The 14,053-nt window shown below is 46.7% G+C and overlaps 1 protein-coding gene across 4 annotated transcripts in view; it reads right to left on the bottom strand.

Moving 5' to 3' along the window:
- LOC113187913 (UDP-glucuronosyltransferase 1A6) overlaps positions 1-14,053 on the bottom strand; it is a 112,623-nt gene that overhangs the window by 38,651 nt on the left and 59,919 nt on the right. The window contains exon 1 of one of the 4 annotated variants that reach the window (XM_026396020.2): positions 7,830-8,743. The exons of the other annotated variants lie outside the window; for them this stretch is intronic. Within the exon in view, the coding sequence (XP_026251805.2) occupies positions 7,830-8,729 (900 nt within the window). The 5' untranslated portion in view covers positions 8,730-8,743. Of the gene's footprint in view, positions 1-7,829; positions 8,744-14,053 lie in introns of those variants that run through there. 4 annotated transcript variants of the gene reach the window in all.

Below are 14,053 nucleotides of genomic sequence, written 5' to 3'. Positions count from 1 at the left end.
GACAAAAAACTTCCGTTCGGCCCCTCCCTGGGACAAGCAACAATATTGGGGATTTCGAGGAGAGGTCGCACAGTGTGACGTCACTGGTGCCGACCAGGACAGCCCGCGATTTTTACCGGAACAGAGATCGCAGACAGTTTTCTTAGGACCTTCAAAGACAGTTGAATTAAATCCTGAAACGGGGCCAGAACAAATCCCTACTGGGATTTTCGGGCCGCTTCCTGATAATACTATAGGTTTAATTTTGGGACGTAATAATTTAAAGGGAGCCATTGAGGTGATTGAGCCATTGGTGGGATAGATTCAAATTTTAAAGGACAATTAAATGTTACTGTAAGGTCCAATTATGCCCTAAGGCTCACTCCAAAGGATACATTTGCCCAATTAATATTATTGCCTTGTGACTCAGGAAGGCACCTGCCGGTAGATTCAGTTTCTAAACCGCCAGACAGAGTATACTGGTCACAGTTAGTACGACAAGAACGCCCTTTATTAAAACTTAAAATTAATAATAAAAATTTCCTAGGAATAATAGACACAGGGGCTGATATCTCTGTATTATCCAGTAGATTCTGGCCTAGAAAATGGCCTTTACATGTAGCCCCAGCTAACCTAGAGGGAATAGGACAGGTTTCACAGCCTGCTCAAAGTGCCAACTATCTCCGTTGGGAAGATTCCTATGGGAACAGTGGAGTATTTAAGCCTTATGTGTTAGAGTCTTTACCAGCTAACCTATGGGGAAGAGATATTTTAGCCAAAATGGGATTGTTATTAGTTACTCCAAACTCTATAAGGTCAGTTGAGGAAGTTAATCAGAGGTATTTTCCTGGAGATGATAAGGAGACCCTTCAGGAAGAGTATCTGTTTACAAGCCAGTCTCCACGACAAAGATTAGTAAATGCTCCAAGCCAAAATTTTTACTAGGGGCCCTGAGTATTTCCCCGATCCCTAAGATAGCTGAAAAAATCACCTGGCTCACAGAGGAGCCTATATGGATTTCTCAGTGGCCCTTCTCAGGGGAAAAGCTTAAAATAATTCATAGATTAGTTGAGGAACAACTTCAGGCTGGTCATATTGAACCAACGCTTAGTCCTTGGAACACACCTATTTTTGTTATTAAGAAAAAGTCAGGAAATTGGAGATTGCTACAGGATTTAAGGGCGCTAAATCATGCAATTCGGCCTATGGGATCATTACAGCCAGGACTTCCCTCCCCTACAGCCATCCCTTTAGATTATAGCTTGATGGTAATAGATTTAAAAGACTGCTTTTTCTCTATAAGGTTACATCCTGGAGATTGTGAAAGATTTGCTTTCACTGTCCCAGCAATTAATTTTAAGGAACCTGTTAAAAGATATTGTTGGAAGGTACTCCCCCAGGGAATGCATAATGGTCCTACACTGTGCCAAAAATACGTTGACCAGGCGATAGATCCCATAAGAAATAGCTTTCCTGATGCATATATTATTCATTTTATGGATGATATATTATTGGCTCATGCTAATCCAGAGGTACTTTCAGAAATTTTTACTCAGTTAGAGACTTCGCTTACAGCAATGGGTTTATGTATAGCTCCTCAAAAAATTCAAAAGGTGTCTCCTTTTCAATATCTAGGTCAGATAATTCAAGGACGTACAATCTGTCCTCAAAATCTTCAGATAAGAGTTAAGGAATTACATACCCTTAATGATTTTCAAAAACTATTAGGAGATATTAATTGGCTGAGGCTATCCTTAAAACCAACCACTTCTGAGTTAAGTCCTTTATTTCAGATATTACAAGAAATCCTTTTCCAACCTCTCCACGTCAGCTAACCTTAGAGGCTAAAACGGATTTAGAAAAAGTTGAAAATGCAATTAAAAATGCACAGCTTACTAGAATTGATCCTAAAGAAATAGTGTTAATATTAATATTTCCAACTGAGCATACCCCAACAGGAGCCATATGGCAAAGATTAGGAGTTATTGAGTTATTGAGTGGATTTATTTATCCCACTCCCCTCAAAAAACATTAATTCCTTTTCATGATTCTATAGCTCAATTAGTAATTAAAGGTAGAACTAGGATTTTACAATTAATTGGATCTGAGCCTGATATCATAATTATTCCATTTTCTGTTCAACAGACTAATTGGCTTTTTCAAACTTCTAGCTCATGGCAGATAGCTTTTGCTGATTTTCCTGGCCAGATAGATAGCCATTATCCTCATGATAAGATTGTACAATTTGCATCATTAACGTCACTTATTTTTCCAAAGATTGTACGTGCACATCCTATAGATGAAACTTTATCGGTGTTCACGGATGGTTCTAACTCAGGTAAAGCAGGTTTTTATAGTCGTGTTCACACAGAGGTAATACAAACTCCTTATACTTCTGCCCAAAGAGCAGAGCTTCAAGCTCTGATTTGTGCCTTAGATTACTTTTCAAATGAGCCTATTAATATTTATTCTGACAGCTTATATGCAGTCGGAGTTACCAAAAATATTGAAACTTCAGTTATTGGGTATACTTCATCACAGGAGTTATTTCAATTATTTCATAATTTACAAAAGACAGTGCTAATGAGAAAGTACCCATGTTTTATAGGACACATACGTGCCCATACTAATCTTCCTGGACCTCTAGTTTCAGGTAATGACAAAATTGATAAGTTAGTAGCTTTTTGTCAACAGATGTCTTCATATGACTGTGCACTAGCTTCCCATTCCTTACATCATCAAAATGCTTCTAGCTTACATAAAAAATTTAATATTACCAGAGAACAAAGCTCGTCAGATTGTAAGCCAATGCCCTAAGTGTGTTAGTCACACTCCATCTCTGCCATCAGGGGTAAATCCCCATGGATTAAAACCAAATCAAATATGGCAAATGGATGTAATTCATATTCCTCAATTTGGTAAGCAATGCTATGTGCATGTCATAGTGGACACTTATTCTAGATTTATTTTTGCCACAGCACGTACTAAGGAAAATACTCAACATGTAATTTCTCATTGCTTAGCAGTTTTTTCCGTTTTAGGGTGCCCTATGCAGATTAAAACAGATAATGCTTCAGCTTACATAAGCTCTTCTTTTCAACAATTTTGCCAAGAGTTTAAAATTAATCATAAAACAGGAATTCCTTATAACCCCCAAGGTCAAGCCATTGTGGAACGAGCTCATTTATCTATTAAGCTTCAATTACAAAAATTAAAAGGGGGGAATAGGGTTGTGACTCCCCAAAATAGCCTTAATCATGCCTTGTTTGTTTTAAATTATTTAAACTGTGACACAGAAGGTCACACTGCTGCTGAGAGACAAATGTCTCCTTCAGTAACAGGCCCTTTAGGCAGAGTTTTGTGGAAAGATTTACAGACTGGTCAGTGGAAAGGCCCAGACCCGGTGATGATGTAGGGCAGAGGTCATGCTTGTATCTTCCCAGAAGGTGCTTTCCGTCCTATTTGGGTGCCTGAACGTGCTATCAGACATGGAAGAGATAGAACCCAGATTCAAGCGACTGAGGATCGACCCGGAGGAGCCCCTACCCAGAAGGAGGAGATATCGGAAAAGGATGAAGAAAGACCAGATTGAACCAGCCGAAAAGCTGATTACATGGGAAGACGTGAAGAAGCTAACAACCCAGGCTTCCCAAATACTTCGACGCCTAGGAAAGAACAGGACCCCAGTGATGATGGTAGCAACAGTAATTGCCCTGCTGGGCTGTCAGGTAAAGGGGAATCAAGTAGACACTTACTGGACATATTTCCCAGATCCACCCCTGGTACATCCAGCTGTGTGGACTGGAAAATCTATTCCAGTATTTACTAATGACTCATTCATGATGGGAGGATTTATAGATACTCATATTACTCCCAATCATGTGACTAGATTTAATTACTCTGGCTACAGTGCCCAATTACCTTTGTGTTGGTCACACGATAAACATGCTGGCTGTCTGAAAGTACCATTCAAAGAAAAGACAGCGATTGGTAGACCTAGACTGACAAATAATTCTATTTATGGGGACTTAAAACCTAATACTAGATCAGTAATTAAGATGGGACTTTCCCATAACAAGCCAGTCATTTCTGCAAAACCTCCACCGATACCCTACTGTCCAAATAGTTCTACAATTGAGATTGGCACCTTTCCTAGATGGATGGATTGCGTAAATACCTTTCCTTACAACATAAGGTGTCTAAAGATAGTGGGTATATTTTAGACTGGTCTCCAAAAATTGATAAGAGACAATTACAAAGAAATTCTGCTATGACACCTACAGGATTTGTTAGTAATATTTTGACTTATAGTGAAGGAGGTGTTCAAAAAGATATTTGGCGTTTAATTGCTGCCTCAGAATTTTTACATTTTACAGATAAACCTTTACCAAAATTTGTCGGCAAGAACTGTAAAGAGGGATCTTGCTATGGCTTACGAGCCTGTGTCCAATCTCCTTATGTTTTAATTATTGGAAATGTAAAAGTTAAATAGACAGATGACAGATATATTGTTACTTGTAATAAATGCAACCTAACCAATTGTATTACTAGGTATAATGGAGGAAAAGGAGTGCTGGTGCTTCATCAGCCCTCTTTCATTTTGTTACCTGCTAATATTTCAGAGCCATGGTATGCTGATGCTGGTTTACAAGTCTTGCAGCAAATTCATGCCCAGTTAGCAAGACCTAAACGTGCTATTGGAATTATAATTGTTGGTGTTTTAGCGCTGGTCTCTTTTATTGCCTCAACTGTCTCTGCATCTCTGACATTGTCTCAGAATATTCAGCATGCAAAATTTCTTAATAATTTAGCTCAAAATACTTCCAAGGCTCTGTGTAATCAAGTAAATATTGATGAAAGGATTGAAACTAAATTAAACGCCTTAGAGGCGACTGTTATAGACATAGGTAATGAACTTTCAGCCTTAACATTTAAAGAAAGGCTTAAATGCCATGCTAATTACAAGTATGTGTGTTTTACAGCTGCCAAGTACAATGCTTCTCTCTGGGATTGGGAGAAGGTTAAAAAACATTTGTTAGGTATTTTGCAAAACAGTAATAATACCTTGGATATTCTGGAACTTCATCACCATATCCAAGACATTCAAAATAATAGAGCTGATTTTTCAGATCCTTCTTCTTTGGCTAACCAAATATTGAAGGAGTTGAATGGATTCAACCCTGGTAATATTCTTAAACACTCCGCTTGGTACATTATTGGATTATTCTCTTTGCTGTTAATTCTCTTTTGTGTTGTAACCATAGGATGGCGAGTCTTCGGAACAAGAATACAGAAACTCCAGAGAGTGAACCGCCGCCTCATTGTTAAGAAAAGGAAAGGGGAATATGTGGGGAGCCACCCTGACACGTGACTGGGTGACTCCCGGTCTGGGTGTGAGGCGCTCTGGCTGTGTCGGAGCTTTCCCGGCCCTCTCCTGATGAGAGAACCCATCCGTGTGGGGGTGTGACTGACCACTGACCCCGGGGGCCCAATCACTGACCCTGACCTTGGAGTGCAGCCCCCCTCAACCTTCATTGGATGGAATTCTCCCCTGAATCTCTTGTTCCCCAATAAAAGGCTACTCCCTGGCGTGCCCACCCTCTCTCTCTCCTGCTGGCCCTGAGTAATCCTTGCTGCCCTGCCGGGCGGTTAGAGGTGAGAACCAGAGAGGGGAGCCGTCTCGGACCTGGCAATAGAAATAAGGTAACTGAGTCTGTGTGTTTTATTTCGATCTCATTAGCCAACTTTTATGCCAAGAACCTCATTAATGAAACCATTGTGCAGGCCGCATGGTGGAGTGCCCTAATCTGAGAATGTAAAACCAACAAACTATAAACATTAAATGAGTGAGTTGCAGGGCATGTGAATTATTCTAAAAAGTTCTTTCTGAAAACATATTTGAAATAAAATGTGCTGAGACAACACACCAGGCATAAGGAATGCAGCTTTTAAAGCCAATTCTTTGTGGCATTATGTAAATTGTTAGCCAACTTTCTGGGTTTTTCATGTTCGTGTCCAGCACTTTGTAAAAACCTGAATGCGTTCCAGCTCTTAGTCACTCTTACATGATAACTTATTAACAGAAACACTGCTGCCAAAACCTCCACATCTGATAACCTCCAAAAGAACTATTCATAAAGATAAACTGGGGATGTTGAAAGAAAAGCCAAACTTTACAGACACTGGCTTAAATCATGGACCTTAAAAAATGCCTGTTAACGATGACTTGCATTTTGGGATTCTGTGCCCCTGGCTTGCCAGGAATCCACCTTGGGCTCAACCAGGACATGCCGAGATGTCAGTCTGCAAGAGCGTCTCTTGTAAAGTCTTGGAGAGAATCTGGTCCTCACATTTGCCTTGCTGCAGAGAGTCAGTGAAACACACTTGGCATGTATTTACAGTGGACATTCCCAAAGATTGACATTTGGGGACAGACAAATCTTTGTGTCCACCATTTCCCCCTCAGGTCAAAAGAGACCCCAATGGAGAACCACAATTGAAAAGACTGTGGAACACAAGAGGAAGAACTTCCTGTTGGTATGGAACCAGGCTCCAAGGAAGAGAGGGCCAGAGCCACCAGACCCCTGTCCCTCTGCAAAGCACGGTCACATGCTGTGTGGGGCACATGGATCCTCAGCAGCCCTGTGAAGGGCTGAGGTTCACACAGTCAGCGCCATTTTCAGAGGGCTTCCCAGTAGCCATGGCCACAGGTCACCTCTAGCTCAGGGCCCAGGGGCAAACCAGAGGACAGAATTGGGAGGATGGTTTTGACCTGCCCCTGGGTCAAGCTTTCCCCTCTGTTTGGATGGGAACATTCCTAAGCCTCCTGCAATGGTTGTGTGACTGTCCCCAGATAACCTAACTGAGCGTGCCTCTTGCTGTTAACACACAACGCAGCAGGTGTTATAGAAGTGTGGAGGGGTCCTTGCGACCTCTTGGAGACTTGCTCTTGGATGAACAATGCATTGAAAAGGAACATTCTGGGGTGGAAGACAGAGGGGGCTGATTCCTTACAGAGGGTCACTATGTGTACTTTTTTATTTTTATTTCTGTACTTGGTTCGAACCTGGGGCTCTCAAGCACTGAGCTACATCCCCACCCATTTTTGTGTTTTCATTTTGAGACAGGGACTCCCTAGTTTGTTGACGGCCTCACAAAGTTGCTAAGGCTGGCTTTGAACTTGCCATCCTCCTGCCTCAAACTCCAAGTCACTGTGATTACAGGTGTGTGCCATCACAGCCAGGATTGATTACATTTGTGAGAAAGTCTCCCAGATGATTATTTTCCCAGGTTACACTGGGCACTACCTCAGGAGGGCATCTACAAACACTGGCCTGAGACCATGACCCCTCTCCCACAAAGGCCAGTAAGGATGCAGGGCCACACAGCTCTGCCACGCATCCTCCATGGTTATGAATATCCCTTTAACACTACAAAACCCTGCTTAGCTGTGGGCCATTGTAAAGAGGCCTGGGGCAGATGTGGCCCACAGGTCACCTCTAGCTCAGGGCCCAGGGGCAAACCAGAGGACAGAATTGGGAGGATGGTTTTGACCTGCCCCTGGGTCAAGCCTTCCCCTGTTTGGATGGGAACATTCCTAAGCCTCCTGCAATAGTTGTGAGACTGTCCCCAGATAACCTAACTGAGCGTGCCTCTTCCTGTGGCCAGGCAAGGCTTCACTCAATTGCCTCCCCTCACCTGGGCCCCAGGCCTTCCTGTCCTGCTACTCTACACCTGGCTTCCCCTTCCCACCACCATTCCTCTGACAACCCTGCCCAGCGAGACTGAGGGACAGGGACAGAACCTGCCCACAAGACACAGGGCAATCCACGAGGAGCCAAACCACCAACCTGGGACAGGACACGGCGCTTCTTGCAGTTGGTCCCTCCAATGAAGACCATGTTGGGCATGGCTGGCCTGGGGAACTCCAGCACAAAGTCGTACCTCAGCAGCCACACGGGGTCCTTTTGATACAAGGCAGACAGGTGCACTTCTCTCCCGAGCAGGCCTGAGGCCAGCTCCTCGTACTTTGAATACAGACAGTGAAACAGATAGCTCTCCAAGAAGTTCACCAGGAAGTTGGCCACGCGTTGGGGAAACGTCATGTGGGCTGAGAACTGAGTGTAGCACCTGGGGATGTAAGACACGGGGTTCGGGCTTCCGCCCAAAGCGTGCTCCAAGGAACACGGGAAGCCCCTGAAGAGGTACACAGAGGGCAGACCCAGGTACTCGGCCAGGATCACACCACAGGGCAAGGCCGGGTCTGTGAAAAGAGCATCGAACCTGCTCCCCTGGAGGAAACTCAGGGTGTCAGAGTCCTGCAGGAGGCTCTGGCAGTTGAGGAAGTACATGTCGATGACAACCATGTTATTCCTGTACTCTGTCTGCGCGGCCGTCAGGAAGGATCTCTCAGCAAAGTGCTGATTCCCAAAAGAGCGGTAGCGGCCCTCCATCTCCTCCTGGCCATAGGGCACCGGGTACACTCTCCTTCTGTAGTGTGTCGATTCCTTCAGAAGCAAATTGGTCTCTGGCACCACCACCACGATGTCATGGCCACGGTCACTGAGACGCTCAACTATGTCCTTCATACTAAGCCAGTGGCTTCCATCCTGAGGGACCACCAGCAGCCTGTCACCTACAACTGTGCCCCAAAGTGCTATGAAGAAAAGCCCTGCAGAAACTCTCTGAACCACGGGAAGGAGGACAGACCTCCCAGGAGAAGCAAAGGGACCCCCGGGGCTCCCAGCCATTCTCCCTCAGCCAACCGGTGGCTTTCACAGACTGCCTGCTTCTCCCTTGCTCTGAATCCTGCCTTTGAAACAAAAGCAGTCCAATTAATATTTAACCATACTTAATCAAACAGCTAACTCACAGCACTCACAAGCCTGCCAGCCATCACCTCAGAGTCTAGCCTTCCTTGAATCTTTTCCCCTCTCTAAGAGGGCCACCTGGGGAGAGCTCTGTGGGCTGTGGCCCTCTGACCTCAGCTGCGTCCCCAGTCGTCCCCAGGGAGGAAGACCTGTCCATGCTCTCCCCCTCTCTTGACAACTTTTCTCAGATCAGAAAGGAAACATTAGTTGAACAGACGACAAATTCAAGGTTGCAAACAACACAGTAGCACCGTCCCCTCCCCTTGACATTCAGCTTCTCAGAGGGATTGCTGGAGAAAGGTGCACTGCAGGAAGCCAAGCTGCACTACAAGAACCTGAGGCCACCCTCCCCAAGTGCCTCAGGTGAGCCTGTGCTGCTGGGGGTTTCCTTTTATATGCAGCAAAAATAGCCCTGAGGGATGGATGCTCTAAGAACATCTCCACTAAAGTGCAGCTGAGCACAGGTCCAGGGGCAGCCGGCCCAGGCCAGCTGGCCTGGGTGCTTCCCCTCTCAGCAGCCACATCTACTTAGGGGAGATTGCATCAGGATCTCTCCCAGGCCTGATGCAAGAGTTATCTGAGTTAATTCTTCTGTGTGCCAGAGGACAGGTCCCATAGAGGCCCTCCTAGGGCTGTGATCAGGCATCTAGTCTCAATATGACATGAACTGAGGGCCATTCCGATGGCCCAAGTAGCTCTGCAAAATTCTCAATCAATTGAAGACCTTGGCTTTGCCTTAGGGAAGAGGAGAGAAGTACAGGAAGAGGAGAAGAGACAGAAGAGCAGGTAGAAAAATAGACAAGGGAGAAAATGTGGAAATATAAGTGGTGGCAGGATAGCACTTGAAGGCTTGTCACCCAACAAGTTGAAACAAAGGAACCAAAAGCTGGTGGCTTACAGCACACCAGAGATAGTGTGGCCTGCACAATAGCAACGTATTGTCCCCCAGCTCTGGAGGCTGGACATCTGAGACCAACATTACAACAGGGTTTGCCCCTTCTCAGTCTGGAATGGAGAATCTATGTGGACATCTCCCTGAGCCTATGGGGACTGCTGGCAGTCTTTGGTGTCCTTGGCTTTCTGGAAGCATCACCTGACCTCTGCCTGTATCTTCACCTGCGCTTCCACGTGTGTGTCTCTGTGCCCAAATTTTCCCATTTTTATAAGGACACCAGTCTGTCGGGTCAGGAACCACAGCAACAGCCTAATTTTGACTAATTCCATCTGCAATGACTCTATGTCCAAATAAGGTCACATTCTGAGGGGCTGTGTGTCAGACTTCAACATATCTTGTAGCGGGAGGCAATTCAACCCACAACACCCACCCGCCATCTGCTGCAGTCCAAACACAGAAGGCAGGTGTGCCATCCTTCTACAGGTGAGAACCTGCAGCTTGCTACCCATACAAAGGGCACCTCTCACTCCTGCGCTTCCCAAGAAGACACAAAATTGGCTACTTCTAGATCTGCTTATTGCTCCTGGACTTCTTTACTCTTGATAAATGACAATGCCAATTAAAACCAACCTGTGTAAGGAACTTAATTTGCTTTTTATTTACAATTCTAGAACTGGGCAGTTCTAGAATGTATAAAAGAGGAATGTCCTGACAAACTGAGCCCAGGAGGTTTTATAGACAGAATAAAAAACAAGGAGAACACAAACAGAACAGAGCCAGAGTGGTGTTCTCAGTCCGGCCTCCTCAAAAAGGCTCAGGGTGAAGAAACTCCCTTCTCACACTCGAACACAGGCTCCTTTCTCTGCTCTCCCTTGCCCTCCTGATTTCTGGGGAGGAGAAGTGGAACTCCAGCACAAGTCTCACCACCGTGCGTCGGCAACTTAGAGCTTGCCAAACGAATGGCCTTCTGTGCCTTTCACTTGGTGCACCCTCCACAATAACTGAGGGCCCCCAAAGCCTTGGTGCTTGTGGGTCATGTCTGTGCATGGGAACGACGGCAGAGATTAAACTGACCCAGTTTTAAATACTTCCTCAGCGTATTTAACAGGATAAGCCCATTATATGTCAACATAATTACTTTTTTGAAAAATAACTACATCTCCCCTAACCTACAGAAGTAGAAGAGGAGGACATTCGGTTACGTCCTCACAGGCCCTTTAAAGCCCGGCCTCAGAATGCCAGCTGTACTGCCCTGTCTCCCCCTTCAGTCACTCTGCTGCAGTGTCCCACACAGGCTCTATGGCACCCTCAGGAGAAGGTGAGCACAGAAGCAGCAATGTCTCAGTGCTATTCTGACTAGCATTCCACTCTACACTCCCACTACCCGGGACGCAGAGAATGACAGGGTTCCTACACTTTGAGAACCTCTGGTGCAGATTAGGGTTGGAAGACGTCTACTATAAAGGCTCGAATAGAACACCTTTTAGGTTTGCAGGCCATCCTGTCTCTTTGGTAATGACTCAGCCCTGCCATTGTGGCAGGAGTGCCACCGCAGATGATAGTAACAGATGGGCTGGACGGGTTCCAGTAACATCAAGCCATGGGCCAGCGTCGGCCTGTGGCTATCGTTTGCCAATCCCTGCTCGAGATGATGATGATGACCGAGATGGCAACTCCACGTCCACACAGCGTGATCACTCCCTTCTTTTCAGGGCTGCTCGGGGCCTTTAACCTCACCTTCCCTCATTATGAAACAGCCCAGGGACACTTCCAAGCCCCTTCCCTCCTTCACCCACTGCCCTATTGCTTATTTACTGCCCTTCTCCTCCTTCACCCACTGCCCTATTGCTTATTTACTGCTCGTCTCTCCATTCGTGGGAGAGCCGTAAGGGCAGGGACAATGTTTGCTTTGTTCTCTGCTCATCCCCAGCATCCACAGCAATGGCTGGCATACAGTAGGCTCTCCATAAATCTTTGCTGAATGAATACATGAGCATTGGGTGGGCCTGCCTCAATCTCACACCCCGTGTTCATCCTTCATTGAAGTCAAGAGGATTCCCTCATGAACCAGGAATGGGCCAGGACCACATGCTCCTTTCCAAGGAGTCGGTCCCTCCTCTGGAGCACATGCCCAAGGAAAAGCCAACCTCCTTACACGCTCTAGGTCCGCACAGAGCACTCCTGGGGCGAGAGGTGCAGCGACCTACCCTCACTGGAACCAATCCTGCTACACCAGCAGGACGTCCACAGGTCGGGTCATTCTGACCCCAAAAGAGTCATGCTGAGCTCAGGACTCCAGGGCTGCATCCCATGGGACTGTCCCCACTTCACATATCCACAACTCTGTCTGTATGACCTGCCTACACACCAGAGGTACCCATACTCACTTCCTGTCCTCAGTCCTTTACTAGAAAGTCACACAGACCAAGGAAATGGCCGGGGACTGGATTACCAGCAAGGGTATGCCACAGGATGCAGATGAACAGCCAGATGAAGCAGCAGCTTCTGGGGTGGATGAAGGGGGACAGGATTCCCATGCTCCTCCCGCAGCACCGCAGCCTCCCTGCCTTCGGCCACCTGAATCTCTCTGCATCCGACCTTGTTGTGTTTCCTGCAGGCTTCCTTCTGCAATAGGCATGAGTGATTGAATCTCTGGCCATTGGTGACCAGCTCACCCTTCAGCCCCTTTCTCCTCTCTTCCCTCTAATCACCTGCTTGGTTCCCCTGGCAACTGACCCCCCCTTCTGGGCTTTCCAAATTCCCGCATCAGCTAGACCCAGCTGTGGTTAAAGGGGCTTATGATGGACAACAACTCCAACTACCTTTATCCTCCCACCACTTAGGAAATTATAAGGGTTTTCAGTGCTCTGCATAGGAAATGGGAAGAAATACCAAAGATTCATTTCTCATTATATACCACAGTGTCACAACAGGTAATCTGTGGCTTGCCTTCAGGAAATTAAGACTGGAGAAGTCTGAGTCTACTCAGCACGTGGTGGCAGCCCTGGAGTAAGAGTCAAAAAGCCTGGTGTCTGCTTCTGCTCTGGCCACCCATCAACCAGTGGACAATTCATATGACTTGCAATTTCTCAATGCAGACCAAGGGTCAGGGGTTCACATTTGTTCTGCCTGTTTATGGCACTGCTGAGAGGGTGCCCACAGAACAATAGGTGTGGAAATAGTGAGAGGTTGTTCCTGGAATTACTGGAACAGACTCACCCAGAGCTAGTCACGCACATTCGAACTGGCACACCAGGGCCTGTCCTAACCTGTGACTTTGGCACTAGATGCAAGCTGGGGCCCTGTGGAGGAGAAGAGTCCTGAGAAACAGATTGAAGGGCCATCCCATGAGCAGGGCTGGCCCACACATCCAGCCAAGATGCATATTCATGTTCAAGCATGCAGAGACAGCTCTGTCTGGGAGGGGCAGCCTCTAGGGCCTCTCCTAGGGGAGAGGTGCCAGCAGGGTGCCTATTTACAGTGACCAGTGGCAGCAGGGTGCCAGCATCCTGAATTGGCTCCCCCACAAAGCAGTGAAACCCCAGTGAGGACTGCAAAGGAAGCACAGTGCAGGTTCACCTTCTGGGGCACACAGGAGCTAGGCAGGGTCCCTTGTCATCAGAACAAGTACCTCTGGAGAGAGAATGGCTCTGGCTGACGAAGGAGGAGCAGGAGGGCTCCAGTCCCAGGTGCACTGCGTGGAGCCTCCCACTCTGCTGAGATTCATGGTCTGAACCCTTCCAAGCAGAGTTTTGCTCTGGAAACCAAGTGGCTTATGTTCTAACTCCAAGCAAGACTGAAGGCCCTAAGGGACTTGTTAGGAAGGAGATGAAGGACAGGAAGTAACATCACTTGACACAGCATCACCAGAATGGTGCCCTGCAAGCTTCGATGGTGTTTGGAAATTCTTCTCTGTTGCCCCATGAGATGTGACTATCGCCTTTCTAGAATGAGATGTGTGTGTGTGTGTGTGTGTGTGTTCCACACTGGGCATTAGAGAGAATAATCTGACATGTCTGGTAGTCACAAGAGAAGGCCTGTCCTGGAGGCTGGTTCAGCCATGAGTGGTGGGGTCTCAATGCCCTTGGTGTGCAGACAAAGGCCGACCTTTCCTCAGATCTACTGCAGACCAGTGGTGCAGGCCTTGGGCATAAATCACTGCAGTGAGGACGCAGGTCCTGGGATGGAACCCACCTCTGTCTGAGGAGCATATTCCCCAGAGTGAAAGGAGGTCTCCTGGCACTTCAGGGAGAGAGGAGATGTCAACGTGTGCTGGGGCTATTTCCAGTAAGAGCAGAGAGGGGGCTGG

This window comes from Urocitellus parryii, chromosome 1, assembly GCF_045843805.1.
Source record: "Urocitellus parryii isolate mUroPar1 chromosome 1, mUroPar1.hap1, whole genome shotgun sequence".
Taxonomy (NCBI): Eukaryota; Metazoa; Chordata; class Mammalia; order Rodentia; family Sciuridae; genus Urocitellus; species Urocitellus parryii.
The sequence above is the reverse complement of the archived record's forward strand: the minus strand, read 5'-3'. Positions and strand labels throughout refer to the sequence as shown.